Source organism: Mauremys reevesii, unplaced genomic scaffold (assembly GCF_016161935.1).
Source record: "Mauremys reevesii isolate NIE-2019 unplaced genomic scaffold, ASM1616193v1 Contig88, whole genome shotgun sequence".
NCBI lineage: Eukaryota > Metazoa > Chordata > Testudines > Geoemydidae > Mauremys > Mauremys reevesii.
In genome coordinates this window covers 63,238-81,357 of record NW_024100904.1, presented here as the reverse complement: position 1 = coordinate 81,357, position 18,120 = coordinate 63,238, and the positions used below count along the sequence as shown (strand labels likewise).

General features: G+C 50.9%; 1 protein-coding gene across 2 annotated transcripts; it reads left to right on the top strand.

Moving 5' to 3' along the window:
- Nucleotides 1-7,757: 7,757 nt before the first annotated feature.
- Nucleotides 7,758-14,519, top strand: LOC120394991 (C-type lectin domain family 4 member F-like). Of its 2 annotated transcripts, XM_039519167.1 has the most exons (6): nt 7,758-8,003; nt 9,983-10,090; nt 11,631-11,687; nt 12,041-12,192; nt 13,099-13,217; nt 14,117-14,519. In XM_039519167.1, the coding sequence occupies exons 1-6, from the start codon at nt 7,925-7,927 to the stop codon at nt 14,277-14,279; spliced, it is 678 nt and encodes a 225-aa protein (XP_039375101.1). In that variant the 5' UTR covers nt 7,758-7,924; the 3' UTR covers nt 14,280-14,519. The 2 variants fall into 2 exon arrangements, with proteins under 2 accessions (XP_039375101.1, XP_039375102.1); XM_039519168.1 differs by lacking the exon at nt 11,631-11,687 and having other exon boundaries at nt 7,759-8,003.
- Nucleotides 14,520-18,120: the final 3,601 nt, after the last annotated feature.

Sequence of the window (18,120 nt, the reverse complement as noted above, 5' to 3'; positions counted from 1 at the left end):
CCACGACTGGCTCCACTCCACCAGCTGTGCCGCTCCTCCAGCAGACCCGTGAACCACGTCAGCCGTCCCCCACAAACCGCTCCACACTGCTCACTGTTCCATGGGCTGCTCCAACGTGCTGCAGACTGCTCCGCTCTGCCAGCTGCTTGGTGATAGATCTTCAGGCTCTCCCACTACTTAACACAGCACTCAGTGATCTCAGCTTAGTAAGCTTAGCTCTTTTAGTGATTTTAGCGCTTAGTGATTTCAACTTGTAGTAGGAGAGCCCCACTGCCACATGGCCCAACGTGAATTCAGGTCAGCAACCTCTAGATGGACTCCTAAAGGATTCAAAATTAGCTCTGCTCTTTAACAGTGGAGAGAGGCGAAAGTGCAATTGGTGTTCCAGGCCCTCAATGGGGCCCATACCATCAGGTACACACACCAGTCCCCAGCCTCTCTCCCTTCACTGGGTTTTGGAACCCCTGTCCCTTATCTAGCAAGTACTATTTAATGTAGGTTGAGTCATTTCTGTCATAAAGCAGTCTCATAGTTCCTCATTCACATAATTAAGGTAACAGCCCCTTTTTTTCCTTCCTGCCCCAATAACAAAGAAATTGGGGATTCCACAGTGTGAAAATAACCATCCCATGCTGCTGTGTGTTATGCTAAGTGGAGTGGGTTTACCAATGCAAATGCACATTCCTAAAATTCCTTTGCCCACTCCTCATAATGTACCACCAGATGTCAGGGTAGATCTCATCCTGACTCTGCTTACACCTGCAAAGAATCATTTCCCCCTCATTTCACTGCCTCATTGTATTCATATTTCATAAGTTGTTTCAGGTTCCTTTCCTCACTTAAAAATACTCCTTTGGGCTGGGACTTCACAAGCCCTGAACTTCCCTCTCAAGAATTGCTTAGGCAGGGGGGAAATCCTGCTCCCAGATCTCTCTCACAGGACGCCTGCCTGGCACTAGAGTCACTCCTGATTTAGGGAGGGTCGCTTTTCACATTCGATTTCTGGTCGGTTCTGACCTTATTTGACCTCATTCCGCTGTTGCTGTTAACCACAGTCAGGGACTAGGAGGCTGAGCAGGTATTGGATTTGGGGGGTGGAGTTTCCTCGGTCAGTGGCATTTGAGCTGTAACTTTCCATGGATACGTTTCTTCTTCTCCTTCAAGGAAATCCTCCTGAGACATCGGTCCCTTGGCGGCACAGGGCGCGGAGCATCGTCATTCCTGTCCTTCTCCTCCTGGGTCTGGCCCTCGCCACGTCCCTCATTGCTGTGACACTTCTATGTAAGTTCAGCTGCAGCTCCAAGCCCAACGTTTGCCAGCTTCCATACAGGCCAGCTGGCTCGACTGGGGGGGTTGGGGGGGCACCTCCACATTTCAGCAGAATATCGACCACGTTTCCAGTCTGTCCCTCCAAATAAATCTCCTACTCCAGGGAGTTCGAATAGAGCTGTAAGATCTTGCCCTACTGGTTTGATACTAGCACAAACCTTCTAATGCTAACGATGGTCAAGTTAGCATGCGCGATTGTAAGGAGAGTTTTTTTGGGGGGTGACGTTCTGTTTTTGTGTTCGGTGGGGTTTCCTTTCTCCTTGGCAGGCGCTTAGGCAGAAAGGGTGTGACAGACACAGAGGCAGCAGTGGTAGTGACCCAAGCAATGGAACAGACAGTGACCAGATGACCGGATGTGGAAGCTGCGGGATGTACATGTTCCTGGTGCATCTACCTGAAAAGAGCTTATTTGTATGAAGCGCTGCCTGAGAGAGCTGATGGAAGAGAAGAGCCGAGGTTTGGAGATGGAGGTGGAAACTATGGTTGAGTTTTGAAGGGGATTCGAGCGAATGATGGAGGGAAGGCGAGAGGAGGCTGAGGGGAGAACTCAGGACTGGCAGATCCAAGCTGGACTGGAGAACGTGGAGGGGAGACTGCTGGGTGAGTAAAGTGGCCAGTGGAAACCTGATGATGAGAACCGGGCAGAGGAAAAGACCAGCTAGAGAAGGAGAAGTAGAGCTCAGGAACAGGTTTGCTGAGTTGGAAAGTGAAGAAGGCTGCAGCAGGGAGTAGCAGAAGGTGGGAGGGCCAGGGAGAAGAGAAGAGCAGCTAGTCCTACAAGAAGAGGGGAATAGTCAATGTACATACCCAGAGTTCGGAGCCCCAGGAGGACAGAGGATGACTTGCAGTAGATCACAAGGGAGAACAAAAGACAAGAGGAGTTTCATGCAGAAGGAATGGGAGGAAGGCCGGAGAATGGCTTGGAATTACTTTGTCAAAGTTGCAGAAGCTCTCTGAAGCCTGTATCCCAAGCAAGGGGAAATCCTTCCTAGGAAGCGTTATGGCCAGGCTGGATGAACAAGTGTCTCACACAGGTGATTAGGAGACAGCAGAAATCCTACAAGGAATGGAAGATGGGATGGATCAGGAAGAAAAGCCACCTCTTGGAGGTCAGAAGGTGCAGGGAAAAGTGAGAACTGCTGAGAGCCAAGCAGAGCTGGACCTTGCAAAGGGAATTAAAACCAACAGTAAAGGGTTCTATAGCCATATAAACACAAAGGGACTGCCCGACACGGAGGGTGTGTGGAGATTGAAGATAATCTAGGCATGGGCAAATGCCTAAACAAATATTTTGCCTCCGATCTTATTAAAGGGAATTGGGAGTTTTGGGCTTGTGGCAGGCTGGCTAATGGGAACGAGGATAAGGAAGTAGAAATTACCACATCTGAGGTGGAAGTCAAACTCAAACAACTTAATAGGACCAAACTGGGGGGCCTGGATAATCTCCATCCAAGAATATTAAAGGAACTGGTATGTGAAGTTGCAAGCCCACCAGCAAGGATTTTTAATGAATCCAAAAACTCAGGGGTCAGACCCTATGACTAATTTGACCTCAATTGTATGCTAGGTCTTCAAACAAATTTGGAAGGAGAAAATAATTAGGGGCATAGAGGTTCAGGGTAATAAGGATAAAAGATGACATGGTTTTACAAAAGGTAGATCGTGCCAGACCAACCTTCCTTTTCTTTGAGAAGATAACTGATAACTCATCTTTTAGAGACAGGAAATGCAGTAGATCTCCTCTCTCTGGATTGCAGTGACATTTGATACAGTTCCACAAGGGAAATTATTAGTCAATTTGGAGAAATTGGGGATTAATATTGCTGTTAATCCCTATGTGAATGACCTTGCACTTTGCACTACTGAATTTCATCCCATTTCTAATACTCCAGATTTCAAGGTCATCCAGCTCTATTCGTATGATATTCCGGTTCTCTTCCATGCTGGCAATACCTCTCAACTCTGTGTCATCTCTTGATTTCATTAGTACACTCTTCTTTTTGTGCCAAGGTCTTTAATGAAAACGTTAAATAAGATTTGTCCCAAGAGTTATCCCCGACGGACTCCATGAGTAACCTCCCTCCACCCTGACAGTTCACCTTTGAGCTTGATCGGTTGTAGTCTCCCATTTAACTGGATCCTTATCCACCTTTCAATGGGGTCGGGAAGGAATTTTCCCCCAAATCAGATTGGCAGAGTGTAGTAATGAATCAAGCCAAGTCCGTCAGTCTATTCCAGTGGAGCGCCCCAAGCGGGGGTTTTCCACGTCTTTTATTATAATGGTTACATAAATCATTCTATTATGCGCATGTGCTAACATAATCCAACTACTTCGCCCCCTCCCCTGATTGGTGCCTCATATTCTGTGTATTCCAGTAATATGCACCTAGTCAGCGCCTTATCAGTGAGTCTCCTGATTGGGAGTATGGGGGTGTGGGAACCACTTCAACCGCTTGAGAAGTGTAATATTCCTACATCCCCTCCTTTTCTGTTTTGTCGACCCGTGCCTGGTCCGCATGTTTCATGATTCTATGGGCATACATGACGGCTTGGAATGTAGGCAGGGGTTTGCGCCGACAGGGTGTAAAACACATCCTAATATTATTAGGAATACACTGGGCAAAGCAACAAAAGCCAATCAAGCAGGCAATAACAATCAAAACATATAGCAAAACAAATCGGACCCATCCCATGGATGGCAATTATAAAATTAAACATCCCCAATGCATCTGCAGCATCGCCTGGTGCCTTACATACTGGGACCAGGCAGGTGCCCAACAGGCCATGCATCTCAGGGGCCTGCTGTAAACAAAAAAAGATTAATTGGCAAGAATCGCAAGTCGAATTTACAAGCATGCGATTATGCAATTCAGGTTCGGCCCTAGCTGGTAACACACAAAAACAACACAACAATATGGTAAAGGAATTAGCAATCAACAAGCAAAGATAACAGCAATAAATTTCTCGGGGGTAGGCTTGGCCTTGTTATTCTCCAGCGTTTGCTGAGCTTGCTGCGCCAGTCATTTCACTTGCCCCCAGGTAACCTTTGGTGCCATCTTTGTGGCTCGGCACACTGGAAAGGTCTCGGTTAGGCAAATTGAAGTTGGGTATCGGATTCTTGAGGCTTTGATGCCACGTCATTGTGCCACGGTCGCACATTCTTGGCAGGGACCCACAACAAACCTGTGGGAGTAAGCACAGCGGCATGCCCCCGTCCCCAAATTATCAATGGAACGGGGCCATACCAGTTAGGGTCTGGGCTCTGCCTATATTTAACAGATGGGCATGGGAGCGGGGTTTCCATCTTAAATGTCATTCAGTGGCTGTAAAATTCTGAAAGACATTTAAAATATTTAAGGTAAACAATTCTATCGCTAATTAATTTTGCTTGGCTCCCATGATTGGCCCATCATCCCCCACTGTTTTATTTTGCTTTATCAGGGACTCTTTAAGTGTATGATAGGTCTGTTCCACAACGGCTTGACCTGTAAAATTATACAAAATACTAAAAACGTGATTAAATTGCCACTGCGTGCAGAAATCTGCAATGCTGTAAAAAATGTAAATATTTCCAAAAAAAAAGGGGGGATAAAGCGTGACATCCATTTGCCAAATTTAATTAAATAAAAGGCCACGGGGATTAACACCCACTTCGGGGCAATGAAAAAAAAACTTGCACAATGATTACAAATTAAAACAATACATTGGGCTTGAATTAGGGGAATCATAAAATGCTTCACTAAAAATTCAGCATTTTAATAAAAAAATACAGGACTATCAATGGGATCCGAAAAAAACAGAATGGGTTAACTGAAAAGCCAAAAGAAAAAAAACCAAAACACTGACTCAGTCAAGGACACAGCTTACAAAAACTGAAACTTGGCGGACAGCCAAAAGAAAAGGGGGGGGGGTTAGCGAACAGCCAAAAAAAGCTGCAATGAAAACGGCAGGACTCAGCCAAACACTAACAAAATATATTAACCAAAAAAAAGGGGAAATCACCATCTGGGCCCATAAGTCCCCTTAATACAACTATTTTGGCATATAAGCCCAAATCTAAACAATTTTTTTCCCACATAATCACTATCTATTACCCTGGGGACTATCTAAATACCATATTTTCCGGCATGGGAACGAGGGAGGATTAACCCCATCATGCCCGGGGGCAGGGGTCCAAAAAATCAAATAAAAACCACCACCACCTCCCTGGGAAAAATAAGCTCCCTATCTTTAAAACAAGGAAAAATCATTAAAAAAAATCTTTAAAACCTATTATCATAAGCTAATAATCATATGGAATAAAGCTGGGATTTGGGGTTCCACACTGCAGGGGTCCCATGGGTTAAATGCATGCATTAATCACTCTAAAATCATGGAGCATTCGCCATTTACCAGTGTGACGTTATTGATATAAATTGGGACCATATAGAAGATGGGTTGCAACCAAGGTCCTGCAGTGGCACCAAATCTTAGATAAAGGGGGTCATCTAAGGTGTCTAAGACCAGATTATGGGTTGCTGGTTATAATTATGCTGTCTATATGTCTGTATCATTTGTAGTTAAAGTTATAAGTATTGGCTCTGTAATGTCTATAGTTTGTATTCTGCTCTGCCTCTGGGAAGTGTCCCAGACAAGCTGATGTTAGCCCGGCATAGCTGGATTGATGGCCCATTAAAGGGCCATCGGCTACACAATTGACCCATGGAGAGAAGGCAGACACGCCTTGTGACTCAGCAAAGTATGCAGGGACTGGCCCATGTGACTCTAGGCTCCATTTTGCTGTAAAATTCCACAGTGAAGACAAAGGGATTCTTACACCTGGAAAAGTCTATATAAGGCCAATGCCTCATCTCCATCTTGTCTTCAATCCTGCTTCTGACCTCTGGAGGAACTTTGCTACAAACTGAAGCTCTACACCAGGGACTGAGGACCCATCCCAGCGGGGGATGTTCCAGAGACTTAATCTGAACCTGCAGTTTGCTCCAGCACTGCTGCAAGCCTGAACTAAGAACTTTGCCATTACTGTATGTAATTGATTCCATTTAACCAATTCTACCTCTCTTCTCTACCTTTTTCCCTTTGTAAATAAACCTTTAGATTTTAGATTCTAAAGGATTGGCAACAGCGTGATTTGTGGGTAAGATCTGATGTGTATATTGACCTGGGTCTGGGGCTTGGTCCTTTGGGATTGAGAGAACCTTTTTCTTTTATTGGGGTGTTGGTTTTCATAACCATTTATCCCCAGCACTGGTGGGGATACTGGGAGACTGGAGTGTCTAAGGAAATTGCTTGTGTGACTTGTGGTTAGCCAGTGGGGTGAGACCAAAGTCCTTTTTGTCTGGCTGGTTTGGTTTGCCTTAGAGGTGGAAAAACCCCAGCCTAGGGCTGTGACTGCCCTGTTTAAGCAATTGGTCCTGATTTGGCACTCTCAGTTGGGTCCCGCCAGAACAGCTCCGTCACAACCAGATTTTTACTTGATAACCAAAACAGGCGAATTCCAGGGGCTAGTGGATTTTTCCACATGGCCCGCCTGGTATTGTTCCTCACATAAGTGACACAATGCAAAAGCTTCTCTTGGGGCAGTGGCCACTATTCCACCCACACAGGGGTACTGGTTAACCATACAAGGAAAAGGGCAATAAACTCAATCATGAATGGTAAAATGTGAACACAATGAGTTAACTAAAAAAGCTAAATCAATCAAAACACCATTAGCTGCTAAAACTTAGCGGACAGCTAAGAGAAAGGGGGGCTTAACTACACCCAAACACAAACGACAAAACTTGGCCAGGCACTAACAGCACTGGCCTCAATCATAAACAGTAAAATGTAATAACAAGTCACTTCCCCATAGGGATACAGCAATATCCATGATATAGGGTTTAAGGAAAATTTCCTTTCCCCCTTCTCTCAAAGTTATAGCAATCCATCGGGTGCTTTGTTGAGCAGCCTGCAATCTGCCCACTCCCCAAATGGCTGGCACTTTAAACCTGTCCCAGGTGAATGGCCACTGCCAAGCGGAGATGACTGTAACGTCAGCTCCAGTATCCGCCAGTCCCTCAAGGGGGATACCGATAAGCGAATTTCCTTATTAATCCCCACAGGGCATCAGGATTATCTGCCTGCTCTCGTATAGCGGCGAACTGTCCTGCTCCATACAATTGCTCGGGAGTATGGGCCCCCCCCAATGCCTTCTTATGGCGTTCGATTTCTTTCTGCAGCCGCTGTATTTCTTTCTTGTGATGATTAATTTCTTCTAACATGCCTCGGGTAAAGGTGGATTCCAATTCAGACTCAGTAACTACTTGTCTTGCCTCTTGGAGAACAGGATAGGGGAGGGCTGTGATTTCCACTTCCACCTCCCCCTCTGCGTTGCCTGGGCGATGTGTTACTGGGAAGGCAGCCAGTAGCTCCGTTATCTTTGTGGAGCTCTGTTCTGTCTCCTTGCTACTCAATTCTCCCTCGCTGCTCAATTCTCCCATCTCTGTGGAGCTCTGTTCTTTCTCCTTGCTGCTCAATTCTCCCTCGCTGCTCAATTCTCCCATCTCCTCCCTGTGTATCATTGCCTGAAAAGGGGACGGCCAAAGATTTGGCCATGAAGAGCCATCCGTACCCAGACATGCATCATGGCATTCGGGTACCGCCTCAAGCGGCATGGGAGGCAAGATCCGAGGGTAAGGAGGGAGGGCCGAAGGCGCGGGGGTGAGAAGGATAGCCCTGGATAATGCTTCAACTCTGATTGAATCCAGAGCCTCTGTACATCGCTGCCAAAGCAGGAGCCATTGCACCGCAGCTCTAGGCTCTGCGTGCAGTGTTGCCCCTATCTTTATCCAATCTTCTACTGACAGTGACCCGTGATCCGGGTACCAAGGACATTGGCGATTGATTTCAATTAATAGCTTTTCTAACTGACCCAGGGAAACTGGCCTGCCAGTCTGTCGTGTAATATTTTGCAGCTTTTTTGCATGAAACTTCTGCTGAGCTGACAATTGCCCCCCCATACTTACGAAATGGGGCTATTCAGCGAGGGTCGATGCATCGGGGGCTATTCCAGCCGGTGAGCAGGGGGGTATCACGTCGGGATCACCAGATGTAGTAATGAATCAAGCCAAGTCCATCAGTCTATTCCAGTGGAGCGCCCCAAGCGGGGGTTTTCCACGTCTTTTATTATAATGGTTACATAAATCATTCTATTATGTGCATGTGCTAACATAATCCAACTACTTCGCCCCCTCCCCTGATTGGTGCCTCATATTCTGTGTATTCCAGTAATATGCACCTGGTCAGCGCCTTATCAGTGAGTCTCCTGATTGGGAGTGTGGGGGTGTGGGAACCACTTCAACCGCTTGAGAAGTGTAACATTCCTACAGCAGAGTCTCTGAGTTTTTTTGTCGTCCTCTGCAGCCTGGGGCATGGGTCACTTGCAGGTTTGAACTAGTGTAAATGGTGGATTCTCTGTACCTTGAAGTCTTTAGATCATGGTTTGAGGAGTTCAGTAGCTCAGCCAAAGGTTATGGGACTATTACAGGACTGGGTGGGTGAGGTTCTGTGGCCTGCAGGAGGTCAGATTATGATCATGATGGGCCCTTCTGGCTGTAAGGTCTATGAGACCTGTCTCTGCCTCAGTTCTCCACCTGTAAAACGGGGGGAGGAGACTTCCCTACTTCACAAGGGTGTCGTGCGACATTAAATAATATATTAAAGACTGTGAGCTGCTCAGATCCTGCCGTGGAAGGAGCCAGAGACATACGATGGATTGTGGGAAAGATTCCACAGGCAGCAGCTAGATCACAAGTCTGTTGATGGTGCACAAGCTGGAAGAGAAGCTGGCTCCCTGGGGCATCGCTGTGTTGGCCCTGCAGCGCTAAGGGAGTGAAAGGCTGATTTTTAGGGACAGATGCTCTGCAGGTGTAAATTGAAGTAGCTCCTCTGAAGTCAGATTGACACTATCTGAGCAGCTGGACATTAGTCTGCAAACCCAGATCCTCAGAGGCATTTGGGCTCCTGGTTTCCATAGAAATCACTGGGAGTTTGGGGCCTGAACACTTCTAAGGGTCTGGGCCTCCAGTTAGCAGACATGCCCCTGAGACACACCAGGAGTGGAGCTGTCAGGATCGGCACCTGGCCGGCCATAGTGCCCAGAAGCTGCACCCAGGTCCTGCTTTCCATAGCGCTAGGTGATGCACAAACACACAGTAAAATGAGGTCACAGAATCCCAGAACCATCGGGTGAGAAGGGACCGCAGGGGCATCTAGTCTAACCCCTGCCAAGATGCAGGATTTGTTGTGTCTGACCCATCCCAGACAGACGGCTCCAGCCTCCTTTTGAAAACCTCCCATGAAAGAGCTTCCACAACCTCCCGAGGCGTCTGTTCCTGAGATTTACTCTCAGTCGGCTCTGCTGGAGTTTGTAGCTCCCTGCTCCAAGGAGCTGACGCCCTACATTAAGACGGTGTAACATACACCAGGAGAGAGCCCCGAACGGGGCCTTGGCTGTGCCGGTGTCCCTCCTCGGGAGGGAAGCTGTCCAAGATTAAAATAAAAGACGTCATAGAGAACAGCCTCGCACTCGGAGCATGTTCCTTCTCTGGGCGTGGCTGGTCTCCAGCCGCAGTTCGGTTCAGTTGCTGACCTGCAGACGTGTGATTTCTAGATCTCGGGGCACAGAGCAAGCTGCAAGCGGTTGAAGAAGCGGTGCAGAAGCTCCAAGTCTCTCTGCAGCCTGACAACGCCTCGGACGCATCAGCAAAGGGATCAGACAGTAAGTTGTAGGACGAGGGTCTTAGGCATCAGGGTGGGTCAGCTCCCGTCCCTTGGCCTGGACGCTGAGCACTCTCCTGCCTACAGGGATGGTGGGTGCCTGGCATCCTCCTGCTCCCCTCCATAGACTTCCCTGCCAGGCGGTCCCGTCCCCCATCTAACGAGATGCTGCTCTGCACCTTCCTCTGTCAGCGGAGGCTCTGTTCCCAGGGACGGGTGGCTGCTCCAGGCTCCCTCCTAGCCAGAGGTGAAAGTAAGCCGCTCCGGTCCGGTCCGGCGTATCGGCAAGAGCCAGTACGCCGTGCTGGACCGCACCGGCTTCCACGGCGGGGATTGAAAGGACTCTGGGCTCCCCGTGGCTGCAGGCAGCCCAGAGCCCTTTGAATCCCAGCCGCGGCTCCGGGGGCTGGGCTGGGGCCAGGATTTAAAGGGCTCGGGGCTCCCCTCAGGGGCAGGAGCTCTAGGCCCTTTAAATCCCTGCGCAGCCCCGCAAAGCTCAGGCTTCCCCCTGGTAGCCGGAGCCCCGGGCCCTTTAATTTGCCCCTGAGCCCCGGGGGGCTCCCAGCCACCTCTTCAGCTGGGAGCCCCTGGTAAATCAGTACCGGTAAGTCCTGTAAGTTCCTTTCACCCCTGCTCCTAGCTCCCTTCCTGGCAGTGGCAGGCTGGCTGCATCCGCCCCATGCTCCTGCGCAGGACGCCTAGTGGTCACCATCTTCCGTCCTTTCACTGTTGCTCCCTTCGCTCCATAGTTTTCACCTTGGCCCCTGTATTGTCAGGGTTGCATTGGCGGGAAAGACGGAGGCAGCTCATGAGACACACAGGGCCGAATTCAGACCCTGGTGTAAGCAGGACGTCAGTGGAGCTGCACTCGTGGGTCTCCATTTGCCCCCCAGTCCCTGAGCCCTCCCTGTGCAGCTCCAATAATTTGGGTACCTGCCACAGTCCCATTGCTGGAGGCAGAGCGCCCCCTTGTGGCCACGTCTCACAACTGTCTGTCTGTCTGGCACAGGGCTGCACATACAAACCCGTCCATGGATCAGGTTATTCAGCGTCCAGTCAGAAAATGGGCCTGAACTAAACCCCGGCACAGAACTCGCCTGAACGCTGGGCTGATCAAAACCCGGCCTGGAGCCCCGGGCCAGGGCTCGGGGCCATGGATGTTCTTGCAGCCCCAGCTCTGCCCCATGCTGCAGGAGACCCGCTCACAGCTCCCAAGGGGGGAGCGATTGGGAAGAGGTGGCTGGGGAGATTGGGGGGACAGGACTAGAATTCAGGAGAGCTGGGGTCAATTCCCAGCTCTGCTGCAAACTTCCTGTGTGATCTTGGGCACCTCTCCCTGCACCTCAGTTCCCCTGCAGGAAAATCATCCTTTATTTCTCCCACCTCGCGTCTATTTTGAATGTGAGCTGTTGAGAGCAGGGACTGTCCCCTCCTGTCCGTACAGCGCCTGGCACACAGGGGCCTGCAGGTGCTGCTCTACCGCACGTGCTGATAATCAAGTGTTCTGCATCTCCACTGACGTCACTGTGACTTTCTTCTAGCTCTGCAGCTATTGGATGAAGCGCAGGCAGGAGTCCAGAAGCTGAAAGCCCAGCTGGGTAATGTCAGTGCAGCGTATGGAGAAATCCAGATCCAGCTGGACAATATCAGAGCAGCAGTGCAAGGTCACTGCAATAAGTACTAGCTGCAGTGCTGGCTGGTGCCGTTTCTGCTGGTGCCGAGGATGAACGGAGGATTTCAGGCTCCCAGGCTGACAACGCAGCAACTTTCTCCAGCCCCGTGGTGATCGGTGTGGCGTTAAATTACACCCTAGGCCTCGTTAGCCTAATGGGAGCACCCACTCAGAAGTTCCCTGGGCTTGGGGCAGCTGAAGGGCAGGGGAAATGCAGCACTAGAATCTCTGGGCTCCCTGCGTGTGTCCCGGGCTTCTCACCTCAGTCTCTGCTCCTAGGTTACCTACTGACAAAGCTCTCCAGGGGCTGGACGTTTTTCAATGGGAACCTCTATTACTTTTCACAAGAAAGGAAGCCGTGGGATGAGGCCGAGCAGTTCTGTGTGTCTCAGGACTCGCACCTGACCTCTGTCTCCTCCCAGGCGGAACAGGTGAGTGCAGGAAGCTCCTAGGGGCTTGGACAATGGGTCAGTGCCTTGTTTCACACCAGAAAGTGGTGGAAGGTGGCAGCTGACGTTGTAAATCTGTGATGTGTCTTGTGGCAAATTATCCCACAAGGGATGCGAAGCCTTGGAACCTGACTCAAGGGTTTCACTCATCAGTTGAAAAGCAGAGATGGGGCAGAGGAACAGAGCCAGGATCTGCACTTCCCAGAGTCTGGGGTGCCGGGGGAGGGAGATTTGGGGTCAGGCTCATTTCTGATTTTCCCTACTTCCCATGTAGCATTTCCTGCAAACCCAATGGCCTTTCCCAGTGAGGACCCCTTTGATCCCTCTCCCCAGACCTGAGCTCTTGCTGGACAATCTAGAAGCCTGTATCTGGAAGGCTTGTGTGCAAGGGGCCATGCACCTCTCAGAGAATCCTCTCTCCCCACGTGCCCACTGCAGCCCTCACCCCAGGCCTCTGTGGCACTTTTGGAGGAGGACAATCCCACCCTCCGGCAGGGCCAGACTTTGCACCCAGTTCTCTGCTCCGAGCTTTGCCTCCTGCAAGGGCAGGGGGCTGGTGTGAACTCTGAGGTGCCCGTCAGTACCTGCCGCAGCCCAGCTCTGAGAGGGCCGTGGGGGGAGTGTTCTGAGACAGGTCCCTGCTGCTAGCCCCAGGCAGATACAGATGTAGACACAGACACAGAGCTGCTCCAGGGCTCCCTCAGGGTCTCCCAGCTAGTCACTGTCAGCGTTGGGGGCAGGACACCGCGTCTCCCGCTGCCCAGTGCCCTGCTCACACCACCAGACGCCCTTTCCTCTCCCCCAAAATCTGTTCAGCCCAGGCAGCTGCGGCTGCATCCTGCAGCCTCTCTTGGGTGACCTGCACATGCTGCAAACTGTGTTGTGCAGGAGTTTCTCTCCAACGAGACCAAGGGAGAAGCTCACTGGATTGGACTCACCGACCGGGAGACAGAGGGCAGCTGGCACTGGGTGGATGGCACAGAATACAGAGCAGACGCAAGCAGGGGGTGAGTAAAGCTTGAGAGAAGTGATTATTTATTACACGTTTGGTCACAAGCTCTTTCGGGCAGCGTCTGTGCAGCCCCTGGTGTCTATGCAGCACCTGGCACAGCGGGCCCGATCCTGAGGGAGGCCCTCGGGCGCTGCCACGACAGCAGTGAATCGCCTCAGGAATTTCTGCTAATGCCCCTTTGCTTGGAGCAGGAGCCTCAACACGGAGTGTGTGTTCAGTGCCCACTGAGACCCAGGGCCAGAGCCTCCCCTGGTTAACTCGGCATTGACTGGAATGAACCACAGGGATTTACACCAGCTGAGGATCTGGCCCCAAGTCAACTCAGTGCAGCCTGGGGAGTCTGGAGTGAGCGGCAGGTTCCCGCTCTCCTTGGGATTGCGCTGCGCTCTCCCCTCGGTCAGGCTGGGCACGGGGAGGCTGTGGGGCCGGGGGCATGGCCGGAGCCAGCTGCAGTCGGTGCAGTGACCTCAGTGGGCTGTGTGCGAGGCCCATAAGCAGGGCCAGGGAGAAGTTAATGACTGACCCCCGCTTCCCTCTCTTCCCGTTCCTGCGTTCCCATCTCGGGGGTGCCTGGGACGTGCTGTGCCACCTGCTCTGGTTCTGGGCACTGAGATCCGAGTTGCTGCTGCTCAGCATTTGGAGCCACACACTGACTTTGGCTCTTTGCTGGCCTGTCAGGCGCAGGGCAGGTGCTACCCCCAGCCGTCAGAAGCCCTTCGTTACCATGGCCACAAGAGCTGTGGAGAACTCTGAGGGGTGGCCGGGGGGTGCGTCGCTTCACCGCGTCATTGCTGGGTGTCTTGGTCCCCTGCCAACAACAGAGTCCACAGAGCAGAACTGAGCTCAGGAATTGGCTGTGGTTCTCCACTGAGACATTAACACTCTGATCCGTAGGTTCTGGGCGGAGAATCAGCCAGACAACTGGGATCAGGGGATTGGAGGCAGAGAAGACTGTGTTCACATCAATCCAATCAACCGGAATTTGTGGAATGATATCAACTGCACTGAGCCTTTCAGGTGGATTTGTAAGCAGGCCCATGGACCAGCTGGGATGTGACATGCAGGTCCCAGCACCTCAGAAAGCCACCTTAATTTTCTAGCTAGAATATTTCCCAGCCACCTGCCGATGAGGCGCCCTGGGCACTGGAGGGGGCCGCATGGGATGTGCATCGTAGGGACGCTTTGTCTTGCTGTGATATTTCTGCTTGTGGCAGCAACAGCTGCCCTTATGCCACTCAGTGTGGCTGGCTCTGTAATTTGTATGTTTCCAGGTCTGTCACTGAATAACATCCTTGGATTGTGGAGTTATTGTTTCACAATCACCCAATAAATAATGATTTTCTTGACTTCTGGTAGTCAGATCAGGTCATGATGACAACAGCACCTCCGTTATCAGCCTCTTTGATTGTAATGTCAGGGTTATTTCAGAGGCTGTGGATGGCATTGCGTTCTGCACGACTTAGGTTATGAGGCAAGCAATGTTGTTTTTCCACAATTTCTGCCTGTGCATGTCGGCGGAAGCACTCTATGTATAGGTCCAGACTGTCGTTGTGACCCTCAGGAGTCTACCAGAAGGAGGCTGCCAGACAACTCTCCAATACCAAATTGTACAGGCCCGGCTTGTGGGCAGGGGCGGCTCTAGGAATTTGGCCGCCCCAAGCAGGGCGGCATGCTGCAGGGGGCGCGCTGCCGGTCGCTGGTCCCGCGGCTCCGGGGGACCTCTTGCAGGCATGCCTGTGGGAGGTTCCCCGGAGCCGCGGGACCAGCGGACTGTCCGCAGTCCTGCCTGCGGAAGGTCCGGCGGAGCTGCCTGCCGCCCTCCCGGCAAAATGCCGCCCCAAGCGCGTGCTTGGCGTGCTGGGGTCTGGAGCTGGCCCTGCTCGTGGGGGTGCTCCCAGCCCCCTGCCCAGAGCGGCTCACGGCCGGGGGCCAGAAGGGATGTGCCCTGTTCCACCCCCTTCCCCCAGGCTGCGTCTCTACGGAGCTGTGTACACGCTGCCGCTCTTCCCCCTCCCCCTGGCTAGGGCCATCAGCTCATTGGCACAGGGATGGGGGGGCAGGAAAGCACCACACTGGGGGAAGAAGCGGGGGAGGGGGAAGCTTGGCTGCCGCAGAACCAATCTTCTGCCTCCTGCCCCCGCAGGGGAGAGCGGTGGGCGGGGGGCTGAGTGGGACGGGGGGCCGGGATAGCGGCAGGCAGCTGCGTGCCACTCAAAATCGGCTTGTGTGCCATGTTCGGCACGTGTGGCGGAGGTTGCCGACCCCTGGTCTACAGCCAAGCACTGAGGTACAACCGTATCTGCTCCAACCCCTCAGACAGAGACCAACACCTACAAGATCTTCACCAAACGTTGTCAAAACTACGATACCCGCACGAGGAAATAAGGAAACAAATCAACAGAGCCAGACGTGTACCCAGAAGCCTCCTACTGCAAGACAGGCCCAAGAAAGAAACCAACAGAACTCCACTGGCCATCACATACAGACCCCAAGCACTATCTCAGGGGAGCCTCTGGTAGCTTTCTTCCGTGTTGTTGAAAATTAACCACACCGTTGATTTTGGGTCAGACACAGCCTTGCGGCTCCTTTATTAGAATACAAATATGCATATAGGGAAGGTCAGCGTGGCCCCATACAAGTGGTCAGCTGCCTTGCCTTCAACAGATTTTTTACCAAGCTTATAAAGATTAAAACCGCAAAGCGTAATTCACACATCACATTTATCACACTTTATAATTGCCTTATTTGGTATATCTTTAACCTTAAGCAAACTGATCACTGCCCCTTGCCATCTAGGGGTTTTCCTGTTATTGTCCTGACTGGTGGTTTGACTGTTCCATGCCCTCCTTCTTGCATTACCTTATTGACAAACTTTTGCAATATGCACTCCTTACTTATGGTAATATTGTACAATTAGCTTTTTCTAACTGTAAGTTTGCCCACCTACGTGCGGTTACATTGTACAATATAGCTTTTGCTCAATTGCTATTTGCCACTGCTAAGCGGGTACACTGAGGCCTTGCTGCAAACTGCCCTTTTGGTCTTTCTTTCTTCCCCCACCCCCCCAGTTGTGTCACACAAGCTATTGCAAATTTTCTTTTGCACAATCCTGAGTTTGGCTCTTAGGCCTTATTCTTGCTCTTAGGCTCGCAAGCTTGGGCCTGAGTAATACTTTGCAAAGCATTTAGCCTTGGGGTCTTGTACAACCCCTAAAATTCCCTATCATCCCCAAAGTGATTTTGACCCAAACACACTCTGTTTTAGCTGTTGCAGCACTTCTACTTTCTTTACAGTCAGTCTATCTCCTCATCAATATACAATGCTACTGCACCACCTTCACCTTCATTTCTATCTTTCATGAACAGCACATACTCTCCATTGTCTGTACTCCAGTCCTGGCTACTATTCCACCGTGTTTCTGTTATTCCTGTAACATCTGGTTTCACTTCCTGCACCAGTAGATTAGTTTCTCCATTTTGTCCCCCAGGCCTCTTGCATTGGTGCACAGACACCTTAGTTGTTTCCGCTCGGCTTCGCCAGGGCTCCTCAAGCGATTAGGCACAGTCATGCTACTGCCAGTATCACCTACTACTTGGTTGTTAGCATCATTGGTTTGGGAACTGTCTTTCCTCTTGATGTCCATTCTCCTTCCCTCTGCTGTTCCTTTCTCCTTTGCTGTGTCTGCTCTTACTTGATTTTTCTCCTGCTCAATATTAGAATCAGAAGTGGAGATTACATGAGCATCTCTCAACTGTCTCCCCTGAATTCCAAGCTTAAAGCTCTTTTAACTAGTTGTGCCACCCTCCATCCCAGAATCTATTTCCTGCCCTACTCAGGGGGAGTCTGTCCCATGAGAACAGTCCTTTGTCCGTGAATGCCTCCCAGTGATCGAACAGCCCAGAGACCTCCTTAGAGCTCTACTGCCTGAGCCGTGCATTGATCATCATCATCTTGTCTCACCTCCCTTCTCCTCCTCTAGGGACAGGTAGAATCCCATTGAAGATCACTTGAGCCTCCATTACTTTAAGCGTCTTCCCCAGCCTGGCATCATCTCCCTTGATCCGTTCCAGCAAGAATCTAGCAGTATCGTTTGTTCCCATGTGAAGGACAATTAGTGGATTCCTTCCTGGTCCCATTAGGATCCTCTTCAGCCTCAGGTCCACATCCCATAACTTAGCTCCCGGCAGACAGCTCACCCTTCTGTTCCCTGGATCAGCTCTGCTGCCAGGACTGTCCATTCTTCTTAGTAAGGAGTCACCGGTCATGTAGACCTGCCTCTTCCTGGTGTTGGTGCCATTCTCCAGCATTCCTCCTGTTCCTTCTGAATGCAAGTCCCCTTGTCTTTTGTTCTCCCTTGTGATCTACTGCAAGTCATCCTCTGTCCTCCTGGGACTCCAAACTCTGGGTATGTACATTGACTCTTCCCCTCTTCTTGTAGGACTAGCTGCTCTTCTCTTCTCCCTGGCCCTCCCACCTTCTGCTACTCCCTGCTGCAGCCTTCTTCACTTTCCAACTCAGCAAACCTGTTCCTGAGCGATACTTCTCCTTCACTAGCTGGTCTTTTCCTCTGCCCGGTTCTCATCATCACGTTTCCACTGGCCACTTTTCTCACCCAGCAGTCTCCCCTCTGCGTTCTCCAGTACCGCTTGGATATGCCAGTCCTGAGTTTTCCCTTCAGCCCCCTCTCGCCTTCCCTCCATCATCTGCTCGAATCCCCTTGAAAACTCAACCATAGTTTCCACCTGCATCTCCAAACCTCGGCTCTTCTCTTCCATCAGCTCTCTCAGGCGGAGCTTCATACAAACAAGCTCTTTTCAGGTACCTGCTCCGGGATCATCCCGCAGCTTCCACATCTGGTCATCTTCAGTGTCTGTTCCATTGCTTGGGTCACTACCACT